This window comes from Alosa alosa, chromosome 3, assembly GCF_017589495.1.
Source record: "Alosa alosa isolate M-15738 ecotype Scorff River chromosome 3, AALO_Geno_1.1, whole genome shotgun sequence".
Taxonomy (NCBI): Eukaryota; Metazoa; Chordata; class Actinopteri; order Clupeiformes; family Clupeidae; genus Alosa; species Alosa alosa.
Window position 1 is genome coordinate 27,123,188 of NC_063191.1, and position 13,189 is coordinate 27,136,376.

The window sequence follows — 13,189 nt, forward strand, 5'->3', positions numbered from 1 at the left end:
AGTAGACAAGACCTGTTTAGTTCAAAGCTCATTTGCCACGGCAAGGCACAGATCAGGAGTGAGATGAAGAGACAAGACAAGAGACAATGTTAGTATTTTTTTTTTTTTTTGTTGTTTTTGTTGATGTTTTTTTTTTTCTTAGCTGACAAAGACACACACATCACAAGGACATGAACACACAAAAAGGAACACATAGTGTATGTCCTAAATGATCAGGGAAATAGATAGCAAATCAACAGTGTAAATCCTTACTAATAAATGGCTGACATTTTTTTTTTTTTTTATGTAGCAGGCCTTTTGCTGTAGAGATAATGACTCCCTATCCCTATCCATACAGGGCGGCATTCCCATCATCTTGTGATAGACTATGCATGACCTAATGTGTGTGTGTGTGTGTGTGGAGAGGGAGAGAGCGTGTCACCACCTCCACCATGCGAGCAGCATGGCCAGATCTGCCTCGCTGGGCCGAGTGGAGAGAATTTGCGCCTTTCGGACTAGGCCTACTGTCATTCTCATTGCGACTCCCCACACTGCCACTCGCTTCCCCCTAACTCTCCTATGAGCACTTCGACCTCGCCTAACATACCCAGTCGCATTAGACAAAGGCTCCACCACGCTACTGTCGCCGCTTGATTGTGGGAGAGGCAAAGACAGAAGCTAAGCTATTAGGCTACCTCCAGCCTTGTTCGCCACACCACTAACACCCTGCTAACTTCCCCGATGAACACCCGAACCCGCGGAAACATTATTCCTACCAGTGACATTGGGCAAACGATTCAACGCTTGTGCTTGGTGTAAGCTAAACTATGGAGTAAACTCTCACTTTGTCCAGCTGCATCATTGAAGGCAGGGACGATCTGAAGCCTCACTAAAACGAATCACCGCCATTTCCTGAAGGCAGATATTCCCCTTCAGAATCAGGGTCCGCGAATAGAAGACCCAACACTTCATTTCAGGTAAACTTTTTGATGCCATTAGACGATAATCTAATGCAAATACTGCTAACGTTGACAATATCGCTCTGACTAAGTGGCTCACACGCACACTAGCTCGTATTGCACGCACTGATTCAATGCGCTGTAGCTCAAAAAAAGTTTTGTTTAAACCATGACCTTTTTCGACTCGGGGATGACGATGACATGTCTGCCACCTAGTGGAGTGGATGTCGAACGAAATATGACACCCTATTTGAAAAGAAAAGAAATCGAGCAGAAGTACGTATGCAGGCTGAGGCCAGGCTAGTGCAGTATGAGTATACTGAAATGATAGCTGGTCATTTGGGCCCCGTTTAGAAATGACAAATTACAGTGAAAATTGTTTTTGCAATAGTTAACCTTTTATGTGAATGAAGAAACTATTTGCAATGAATTACTAGTAATCATTCTGCACAATAATCTAGAGACAATCTGAATCGCCCCCACACAAACTGAAACAGCAAAGTTTCCCAATCACAATATTGGTCAGTGCCTAAACCTTTTGGCCATGATTGTACAATCTTTTACTACTGTGTCTTTGTCTTAGTTTTACACAGTAGTGTCTACATGCTGCAGTCTCATGGAGTTTAATTTGTGCCAAAATGTTCAAACAATACTTTTTCAAATTCAAACAAAAATCAATTAATCAAAATATCAAATACAGAAAAAAATCAAATAAAGTCAAAGACAAAATTCAAAACTCGCAAACAAATTATTTGTGTAATTGCAAAATAAATCTGTCTTTAACTCTTTGAATAACTACTGTCTTTGCATTTCTCCAACTGGTAATTGTCACGCTCATCCTCTTTTCCTTCATAAATGACAATGTAAGAATCACACTTGAAACTTGAAACAGCTTCAATGTAATAAGGGAACAGCAATACCCCTGTATTTAATACGATTTCATGTTAAACCTCAAGCGCTGTTTTATATTGCTGTTTTATATCGCTGTTTTATATTGCTTTGTGTGTTTACAAAAGTGTTATGCCAGATTGTGGTGTTAAAGGAGAATTCCGGTGTGATATTGACCTAAAGTGTAAACATGATACCGAAAAGTGAACGTGATGTCTCATAGCTCACCTTGGCTTGTCCCCTGCACTCAGAAATCTGGCTTAGTTAGCCAATGCTACCAACACAGTGTTTCGTTGTGGTGCCTCGGGCATCGGCCTAGCCATGCAAATAAATCACTGTTTTACACCATTTACGAGGCTCAAAGTAGCTCCATACTTCATTTTTTAGTTTACCTTGACCTTTACATAAATGCATTTTCTTGAACTCTGGTGGTTTCAAAGTTATCAGATAATGGGCACCCAAAAGTTAGTGGAAAATGACACCTTAAGTGTTTTTCTACTGAGTTTGGTTCCAACGCGAGGCACTTTTGAATAATATTGGGCGGGTTATCTTGGATTTGACCTCTCCCGGCCTCAGAGGTCAAATTTGACTTCCCTCCCAATCTGAAAAATAAACCTTATGGTCAGTGTTGTGCGTGAACGAAGTTCAAAAGAAACCCTCATTTTTCGGAACGTTGAACTTAACGCAACACATTTTTAATAAAGAACTTGAACGTGAATTAGTTCACATTATGTGTCATGAACGGCAGACATCACTGTAAATGAACGTTGGAATTTGTTTTCCATTGAAAACTGAGTGACATCTGTTTTCTTTTTGAAAGCAGAGCGGGTAGGCATAGCAACGCCGCAGAAAGCAGGCAATCCACGACGAGCCGAGGGCTGGATTTCATTGCACTAACTATAGAACTGGTCTACAGTACCTTGTCTGTACTGCTGCCAGTTTCATCACCTGGTAAGAAACCCACAATTGCAGTGGCATGAGCAAATGTCTAATGAGCAGCTTCAAAGAACGTATAGTGATTTCTAGCTCATAGTGTGAAAAAAAGTATTTATTTAAATATCTCACAAAAAAAGTAAAATGAACTGAACTTTGAACTAGTTCAGAATTAAAATTGTGAACTTTGAACGTGAACTGTTCACTTTGAGCATGTATGAACTGAACTTGAACTAGTTCAGAAAAGCTGTGAACTGGCACAACACTGCTTATGGTATAACCTAACTATGGTAGAAGTTTCATGTTTCTTTTAAAAAGTGCACAATTTTCATGGTTACCCGCTGTACTAATAGTCGTTTTTGCATTTGATCACAAGATGGGGTGCTTGCACTAGTTTCTACAACATTGTAATAATTTACCAACACATATTACAATTCGCCTTATTTATCCGGCGACCAGAACGAGGTTACACTTGCCATCACACTTCAGTCCAGCAGATGGAGGTAATGCACTCTGTTTGCAAACTGCCAAAAAAAAAGCTCACAGAAAAAGAAGGGTTTGCTGGCCTGCCAGAGTAATCGTTTTCTTCTTCTTCCTCAGTGAGTTTTTTTTTTTTGAGGTCTAGGCCCCCTCTGCTGCAGTGTCCATCAAAGAGGTCAATGTGGAAGTACCCAAGACTTATGGGTGGCTGTATCTGTACCTCAATACCTGGTGGCTGTATCTAGAAGTATGAAAGATACTTAGAAAGATACTCTAGAAGTATGGAAGATGCTGTTTTTGCAGTTACAGTGGATATGACTTGGGCTTCTATACAGCCAAGTTAACAACATGCTCATGGGTAATGTAGTCAGTTTTTTTATTGTCATCATACCAAGTTTTCTTCATATAGACTATTGCACAATCATACAATTAAGTGTCAAAATTATTGACTTACAGCAGAAGTACACAAAAAGTAGTCTTCTATGTATGCAATAAACACCCATTGTCAACAGCATTCATTGATTTGAAGAAACCCTAGGCCCTTTACAACCTAATAAGTAGCTAGAAATTCCCTGCATATTTTCACTTTCAAATAGTTTCTCCAAACACACTAGGCTATAATAAGGAGGTAGACTGTGTTTTTTCCTTCTGCCAGTGCCATTCACCTTCACTCACAAACAAAACTCCTCAACTACTCTCGCTTGTTTTTCTTTTGTTTAGTCTTGTTTTGTGTGCACTTCTTCAAACAGAACATGCAACTTTTAATTGTCACGAGAACAACAGTGAGCACAATGGTTGTTAGCAGTGCGATCACATCAAGGCTGTGGTACTGGATCCAGTTCAGCTCGTGAGCAGCTGGGCGCAAGTGCTCTGCTCCTTTGTGTCTCATGACAAACTCGGTCCAGAAGACGGCCAGGTCAAGAGGTTCAATCGGACGATCGTTGTGCACAGCTGAAAGCTTCATCATATTTGCCTTGTAACTGGAGAATGAAGGAAACAGCACTTTGCATGAGTGTCATATTCACACTTTCAAACAGAGAAATAAGATGTTTCTGGAAAGGCCATTATGAAATGCACCATACCTCTTGTCATAAATTACTTTGTTGAGGGCTTCCAAAAGTGTGGTTGTGGTCACGTCAGCAATGGTCAAAGACTCAGCAACACCACGTGCAACCATGCGTTGAACATTGTCAGCTTGGTCACCAAACAGTGGCAACATGACCATGGGCACCCCGTTGCATATACCCTCATAGATGCCATGAGACCCTCCATGTGTGATGAAAGCCTTGGCCAAAGGGTGACCTGGAATCACAGACACAGTATAGTTAATTAAACTAGCATTACTACATTCTTAAAACGAATGTGTTGAAAACAACACAACTTGCGTTGTTTTAACACATCTCTGTGTCCAGATAGTGACAACACAAGTTTGTATAGTTTCCTTTGAGTGTTTTAAGAAAAAACAACACAACTTGAGTGTTTTAAGAGTATAGTTATGGGAATAGAAAAGCTGAAATAACAAATGCTTTGCTTTAGTGTTCAAACAAAAACGTTTTCCATCAAACAGGCATGAACTCAAATGCATACAACAAACCTAAGAGATCATTTTGAGGCAACCACTTCATGAGTTTGACATTCTCCGGGGCATTTTCAGGCACAGGTCCAGTGTATCTCCACAAAACCTTAGGAGGGAGTAGCATTAAGTATGAGAAGAAGAGTGACCCTCTATCTAAGTACACAAGCATACTCTGAAGGGTACCATTTGTTTGGAACAGTTTGATATTAAAATAATATCTTTATAGTGTTTTATAATATCTACATTATTATGTATAATAATATCTTTATCTCGCATTAGTGGGGCCAAAATATCTTGAACAGCCTTGAAGAATAAGAGCTTGTTGCTCACCCTCTGTGGAATCTGCCTAAATGCCTCAAAGAACACTCGGGCCTTGTCCTCTGGCATCTGGGACACCATTGAGCCCAGGGTGAAGACCACGAAGCCATGCTCACCAGATCCACTCACAAACTTCTCCACCTCCTGAAATGGAAACACAAAATAGATACTGCTCAGGAACCCAAGATCACAGGTTCCTTAACAGAGGAAACAGAGTGACCCTTTGCTACCAAGTCCACAAAATATCCTAAACAAAGGCCATGTGCACAAGATAATGTGCTCATCTAACACTATAATATATTGCATTAAGAAAACAGGACATGGAAAGCTTAAGCATTTGGTGATGAACATACATCTAATATTGTAAAACTGACTTTGTAAACAATGGGCTCTATTATAGCGATTAGAAATGCATGGTCTGAGATGCAAAGTTTAAGGGGGTTTAAGGGCGTGATTTTGTGATCAGAGACCGGGTGCATTGTTCAAAAGGGTTGTTATTCCGTTTCTTAATCAGTCATGGGTGTGTTTTTGGCGTAACATCCTTTGAATCAATGATAGTGACATCTGTCATTCCCTTTAACAACATGCAGCGCAAACTGAACTACTACCTAACTGTGGTCTCATAGTCAACAACAAAACAGTTCTACACAGTTATTTACTTTTACTATTGACTGACAAGGGGTTACCATCGAAAACAGCCTAAATAATGTTACATAAATAATGTCACATACCCCAATAATGTTTGAATGACTGAATAAAAATCCTAAGGATATTTATCCTCCAAAGGAGTTGTTTGGGACGGGTTGCTAAGCGCTGCTTACATCTTGTGACAGTGCATCTTCAGCTGTGCTTTATATGAACCTTTTGCTATAGACCAGGTTTTTCTTGGTCAGTGGCGTAATGATTTTTAGAGGGTGTAAGATAGCGATATTTGGATCATGCGCCAGACCACACTTTATTTTGCTAATTACCACACCCCTGAACGCAAGGTTTAAAACATAATAAGAATAAGCCTTGCATCACGCTTTCTGCCAGGTGTACAATAGGGCCCAATGACAACCAGTCTGTTGTCGGAGTATAAGATGAACAGAAAGATTTAAACAATCCAACCCAAAAGAAAAATGTTTTTTTTTCTAACTTCAGTGTTTACTACTGAAAGCCCAAAGAGACACCGGGCTGGGATATAATCCAACAGGGCAATGGCTTTCAAGTTCACTGCTGTGTATTAACAGTCAAAAAAAGATTCATCATCTTAAAACACAAAATATTTACATTGTTTGAGCATATCTCACCATATTAAAGCCAAACATATGATAAACATGAAAAGCCCACTACACTAATAGCAACATACTGTACAGTCTTGAATTCTTCAGGCATAAACATTAATAAATAAATATTGTCAAGATCAAGCTGGACGAAGGGAACTCATGGCCAGTGTTTCTTAAACATTGTGTATGTCAGAGCAGGCTAAACATGCCTGATGCCACAGATAGACAGAGAGTGATGTTTGTAAATGTGGATACATTATAAATTAACATAATTACATCATCAGAAGATACAGTATGCATCTCAAGATGTTCATCCGCTACTCAATATGGAGCAAAGTTGGTCATTTGTGAGTTGTTTAAAAAGGGTTAAACCACGAAGACCAGGGGGAATAATGATCAATAAGAATACAGTAGATTGAGAAGAAAAAAAGGGTATTTTGAAGGGTTTAGGAGAGAATGTGATCTCATTAGGAGCTGATACATTTCTTGTGAGACAAACAAGATGTTTTTATGACAAAGAAATTCTCCTTTGGCTTGTCTTACCAATTCTGCACTAAATAAAAACTCAGTAAACTGCTATAAACTTTGTCTGACACTTGTGGATAAAAATACATACCGCAGGCAGAGGATTTCTCTTCTCACAGTTAATTCCCCCTATATGAATCAGGTTAGGCATTAGTGGCTTCGGATACTCAAAGGTAAAGTCATACCGCATCAGCCAGATAGCCCCATGACCCAAAATCTCCCTGTAGGTGATGTCTTTCTCCAGATACCTACTGGACAACTCATCAAAACTGGCATAAAGCAAACGACAAAGGTATGACTCCATCACAGTCAAAATCATGTTCTTCACCCTCTGAGGGAAATTCATGACATCAGTGTATTCTGACATAAAGCGAGGGACAAACGACACTGGCGAGGGACACTGGGCTGCACTATAATCAAGGCCACAGGGCATACCACGCAGGAAGTAGACCGCAGGGAGCGAGAACGCCTCCGCTATGATGGAACCGCACGGCAGAAAGGGGTCTGTGAGTAGGAGCTCGAAGCCTTCGCTGTGGAGCTGCTGCATGAGTGGCTGGTCGTACAGCAGACTCTCACAGCCCTTCACCTGCATGCTGGTGAAAGTGATCAGTGTCTGCACTTTGACGAACACGTCAGAGAACCCAGGCTTCTTCAGGAACACCCCTTCATTCATGTTGGCAATGCTGCTGTCCAGCTCAGCCTTGGTGTAAGGCACCTTGAAGGTTCTTGTCTGGTAGCTGTCAGAGTCTCCAATGAGGATGCTGGTCTCGGGCACCAGCACCACCATTTTGTGTCCCCTCCGCGAGAGCTCGTTCACCAGCACCTTCATGCTGAGCCAGTGGCTGCCGTCCACAGGCATGACCAGCACTTTGCTCCCCACGGTCGGCCCCGGGCAGCAGAACCACAGCCAGGCCAGTAGGCCCAGAGCAGATACACAAAACCCTTTAGACATGATGTAAGCAGAGTTACATACTAACGTCCTCAGACCCGGCAGAGAGCTGAAGAGGGGCTTTGCACAAGCCTATAAGTAAGAGTAGCTTGTGGACCTTGTTTGTCCTATATCATAAGACCTTGTATAAACATGTTGTGCAAAGGCCTCCCTTCGCTGTGGTGTAAAGTCTACGTTATCATTTGAGTAGATAACGGAGCGGGTTAATTATTTGAGAATATGGAATCTGCCGCTGTGTATTAACTCTTTGTGTGCCAGTCAATCAAATACTGTAAATGTACTGTTACACATTTTATTGATTTTCTGCAAAACCCAAGACAATTATGAGTAGCAATGCTTGCATTCTTGGTTGTACAAAAGTATAGTAAAGATGCCTTAACCAAATTCAAACTAATTCACACAACACCCAACCACCAAGCCAACATACCTCCCACTCCACCCTTCTGAATAAGTGTTGAAAAATCACCATAATCAATGAGTAGTTCTGTAATTCCGTCGTGAATGTAAACCAAGTTACAATGACTTATATTTGATAAAGTATAAGTCATTGTTATCAACGTCAACCTCTATCTGGTTAAAGTAAAAAAATGAATTTAATGCAGTATGTGGTGATCAATCCTTGATCTTCTTTCACAATGAGTTCACAAGCAAGGAAAGTTTTGCCAACAGTGCCGTTGTTGGTTTTTACAAAGTGAGATTCTTGGATATTCAGTCCTCTTGTTTCAGAAAAAACTCTTATGCATCTCTAGCATACCTGAAATTATGTATGCAATACATTGACAGAGCCTATGCAAAGAAAATGCATTTCAACACATTTTTCCATCATCCAACTCACCTGTGGCAGGGGTTTCGGTTTTTGAGCCTTCAGCCCCCCAATCATGATCATGTTGGGCATCAAAGGCATGGGGAACTCGAAGGTAAAGTCAAAGCGCATGAGCCACAGTGCTGCATTACTCGCCAGCTCCACAATGGATGTCTCTCTCTGCAGGAAGTCTGAGGCCACCTTGTCTGCATGGAAATGAAGACGACTGCAGGCTGCAGGCTCCAGCAAGGACCTCAGCAGGTTAACAGTCCTCTGCCACAAGCTCATGCTATTGGTAAAGTGTGTGTAGTGAAGTGGCACGTATGAAACAGGGCTAGGACATCGTGTGGATATAATTTCAAGGGGACAAGGGTAGGAACCAGGCATATAAATGGAGGGAATGTCCAGATAAGCTCCAGTGATGATTCCTACAGGCCAAAACGGGTCCGTGAGGAGAGCATCAAAGTCATAATCCCGTAGGGTCTGCATCAGCTCCTTGTTGTACAGCATGCTTTCGCAGGATAACATGGTGATATTGCTCAGCATCACCACGGTGTTCCAATAGTTCTTTAACCTTGCCACAGTTGTAGAGACATCAATGGTCATTAATTGGAGTAGATTTTTGTGAAGGTCCTTCATCATACTCTCTTTCGTAAATGGTACAGGAAAGGTGAGGGTGGTGGTGTGCTCTGAGGGGCCCATACTAAGACTGGCCTCTGGGATCACGACCACCACCTGGTTGCCTCTCCTCCCCAGTTCCTCCACCAGGGGCTTCATGCCGGTCCAGTGGCTGCCATCTGCTGGTATCACTAACAGTTTCCCACCTTGAGCAGAACCCACGCAGAAGAGAGCTATCAGCAGCCCGGAGAAAGCCCTCCGCGGACATACCTGGGCATTTGCCATGTCCCTAATGACTTAAAGCAGTGTTCTTACTTTTCAGTCAGTTGGACTTTGTATCTTTTCTGATTAATCATTACACAACAGTGATGACAGGAAAATAGGTAAACCAGACTAAAGGCTGTTCAAGTGGGTAACACCCCTAAAAACCATATATACTGTAACCCTGTTTCAAAAAAGCACTGTGTGTAATGTAAATAAAAACGGAATGTGATGATATGCAAATCATATAAACCCATATTTTTGTTTTTGCTATAGCAAAGACGACACATGAAATGTTACAAATGTAACAAAATTAACAAACTATACAATGTAACAAAACTATTTTATGAAAAATATAGGCTTATTTTGACCATAGGGGGGGACACCTGAAGCATGGATCACATGAATATTCACTCTTTGTAAAATGCATAATTTGGCTGCGCTTGTTGCCACCAAAGACAGCAAGGCTATTAAAGCTTGTATTTCGGTCTCCGTGTCTCCTAGTCAGTTGACATGGCTCTTCGGTGATTATCTTTGCCGGGTTTGTAAACAAATGGGAGAAGGGTGCCAGCCATGAGTGGTATTTACGATAGTTGTGTAAAATACAAACACTCTGCAACTGTTGGGGGAGCCCAGTAGCAAAAAAATGCATTGGACTGCTTTATATTTGAGACCGATAACGCGTCTCAAGGAAGTTGGGACGTAGGCAACAAAAGGCTGGACAAGTTGTGTTATGCCTGAGAAAACACCAATTTCACAAATGATTAGGTTAATTGGCAATATGGTTGGGTATAAAAAGCGAATCCCAGAGAGGCGGTGGTATTCATCACTATGAGAATAACTGTGTGGGCATATAATGCAACAATATAAGAAAGATGCTCCTCAATGTTAATTTGTGAAAAATCTATCATACATAATATAATGCATACCATACGTGTATTATTATTCAATGCTAGTGGGGGAAGTTAATGATTAACTGCTTGAATAATGCAGCTTCATCCAACATATACAGTAGGTCTCAAATCTACTGTCCAAGTTTGCATCATCAGACCAAATCCAACTCACCTGTGGCAGGGGTTTTGGTTTTTGAGCCTTCAGCCCCCCAATCATGATCATGTTGGGCATCAAAGGCATGGGGAACTCGAAGGTAAAGTCAGAACGAACAAGCCACAGTGCTGCATTGCTCGCCAACTCCACAATGGATGTCTCTCTCTGCAGGACGTCTGAGGCCACCTTGTCTGCGTAAATGTAAAGACGACTGCAGGCTGCAGGCACCAGTAGAGACCTCAGCAGGTTAACAGTCCTCTGCCACAAGCTCATGCGATTGCTGAAGTGTGAGTAGCGCAGTGGCACGAATGAAACAGGACTAGGACACCGTGTGGCGATAATGTCAAGGGCACAAGGGAGATTTACTTGCATGTAGATGGAGGGAATGTCCAGATAAGCTCCAGTGATGATTCCTACAGGCCAAAAGGGGTCTGTGAGGAGAGCATCAAAGTCATAATCCCGTAGGGTCTGCATCAGCTCCTTGTTGTACAGCATGCTTTCGCAGGTTATCATGGTGTAATTACTCAGCATGACCATGGTCGTCCAGTAATGCTGTAACTTCGCCATCGTGGTGGAGACATCAGTTTTCATCATATGGTTAAGTTGTTGTTGAAGGTCCTTCTTCATACTCTCCTTAGTGTATGGTACAGGAAAGGTGAGGGTGGTGGTGTGCTCTGAGGGGCCCATACTAAGACTGGCCTCTGGGATCACGACCACCACCTGGTTGCCTCGCCTCCCCAGTTCCTCCACCAGGGGCTTCATGCCGGTCCAGTGGCTGCCATCTGCTGGTATCACTAACAGTTTCCCACCCTGAGCAGAACCCACACAGAAGAGAGCTATCAGCAGCCCAGTGAAAGCTCTGCTGGTGGAATACAACGCAGCCATGGAGAGCTCTGAACTGTGCAGGTGTGGCTGGGCAAAATAAATGTTCTCTAGTGGAGAGGCTCACAGTGAGGAGTTTACTGTGAGGTGTGTTTACTTTTCAGTGGGCTGGACTTTGCGTCTTCTTAGGTTAATCATGAGGTAAGAAACATGAAAAAAGTGGTCTGGACCAGGTCTGAATCAAGGCTTTAAAATCAAGCTTTGCAAGTATCTTGCAACTACATTAAGTCTCGACGCCATGCCCTATGTTGTTTATTTTTAAACGTAGGCTTTGGTAATTTCCTAATTAGTTTTGTTTATATTATGTTAGAATACAATAATTTGTACAAGGACAATTCATTCTCTGTACACATTTTATGCCACCTACTGAAGTACTGGTTAGCCATTGAATTATGAGTGATGAGTCACCACCTGAAAAATACTGTATTGTCCATGTACAGTGATTACGAACATATAAAGTCACTGAGAGGCTAAGTAAGGCTTGTTCCAAACAAATGTGGAATCCTTGATGTAGTTTGCTAGCCTGGCAGGCCATCCTATATCATTGAAATGTATAGTCTGGAATCGAACCATTCACCTCGCTTAATCCAAGGGGAAGGCAGAGAATTGTCTTTCAAACTGCCTAGGCATACAATAGGCCAGCACTAATTTACCATATCCGTATCCGGGTCGGCAAACGGCAAATACATCCTTCTTCGAAAGGAATGACTTAAGTGCATTGTGTTGCTCAACTTTCAAAGAAAAGCACAAGTCCAACTCCTCCAAAGTTGACGCCAACGCCGATTCAAACAACCGCCTTCGCTCGCCATAGCCACCTTCCTTGTTGTTCACCGTCCACAGGACTGTCGCTATCCTGTTAAGCCCGCCTTAAGACTCTCTAACAAAATAGAGCGCTGTGATTGATGACGCCCACGGCGGCCAGCCAATAGAAATCCCTATGGTTTGATACTAGACGTACAGGCTGAGCAAATTAATTTGCCGCCGCTAGGGTGCTGTCTAGATTTCTAGGCTAGTAGTTTGCTTGATTTACTGTCTAAAGTCCAGGTAAAAACATCAATCTAAGCAGCATAGCATGGCAAGGGCAGACATAAAGTACTTGTGTAATGTGCAAAGATGCAATAAAGTGTATTGTTCTTGCGATATGGTCAACAAAAAATGCACTCTCGCTACTCACCCCCTTTTCATACCATCATACCTATGCCCAGGTGCATGTATTCATTCATTCAACACCTATGCCCACGACATGACTTTGATGCCAACAGACGTCAAAATGTGGCATATGGCCATTATACCGTGGCAGTTCTGTTCATGTCACCTCAAGACATGTAGACATATATAACCTGATGTGATCATAACCTTTGACCACACAATCTTAGTACCTATAGCTGTCCATCTAATCTTTATAATGATTGATTTACTGGGTTTCACGCATATGACTTCATCTAAGAACAACAATACTCCCCCTTGTGATTCACTTTGCAAAAACTGATTAGTGCAAAAATTGAGATCCCTCAACCGCTTTGGGAGATATGCAAATACTGTGTTGTAACAGACAAAAAAACACATATGGACGGACGACTGAAAAATGGTATGCCTGCCATAGCAAAGGATAATAAAGCATAATAAAGTTAAAACAAAAAGATCTAATAATTTAACAGCAAACATAATCCTGTAGGGTCTGCATCAGCTCCTTGTTGTACAGCA

At 41.8% G+C, this 13,189-nt stretch overlaps 1 protein-coding gene across 4 annotated transcripts; it reads right to left on the reverse strand.

The window, feature by feature from the left end:
• Positions 1-3,598: 3,598 nt before the first annotated feature.
• Positions 3,599-11,533, reverse strand: LOC125292458 (UDP-glucuronosyltransferase-like). Of its 4 annotated transcripts, XM_048239753.1 has the most exons (6): positions 11,048-11,533; positions 7,018-7,443; positions 5,146-5,277; positions 4,834-4,921; positions 4,322-4,541; positions 3,599-4,219 (listed from the first exon to the last, which is right to left on the reverse strand). In XM_048239753.1, the coding sequence occupies exons 1-6, from the start codon at positions 11,486-11,488 to the stop codon at positions 3,931-3,933; spliced, it is 1,596 nt and encodes a 531-aa protein (XP_048095710.1). In that variant the 5' UTR covers positions 11,489-11,533; the 3' UTR covers positions 3,599-3,930. The 4 variants fall into 4 exon arrangements, with proteins under 4 accessions (XP_048095710.1, XP_048095708.1, XP_048095707.1 ...); XM_048239751.1 differs by lacking the exon at positions 7,018-7,443 and having other exon boundaries at positions 10,622-11,533; XM_048239750.1 differs by lacking the exons at positions 7,018-7,443; positions 11,048-11,533 and adding an exon at positions 8,711-9,789.
• Positions 11,534-13,189: the final 1,656 nt, after the last annotated feature.

What these genes read in the sequence shown, in the direction of transcription:
- LOC125292458 (XM_048239750.1), bottom strand. Translation starts at nt 9,580, where the DNA reads ATGGCAAATGCCCAGGTATGTCCGCGGAGGGCTTTCTCCGGGCTGCTG. An exon ending in TTAGGCAGATTCCACAGAGG is followed by an intron (nt 4,922 to 5,145) that starts GTGAGCAACAAG and finishes CTCCCTCCTAAG; the next exon opens with GTTTTGTGGAGATACACTGG. An exon ending in AAAGTAATTTATGACAAGAG is followed by an intron (nt 4,220 to 4,321) that starts GTATGGTGCATT and finishes TTCATTCTCCAG; the next exon opens with TTACAAGGCAAATATGATGA.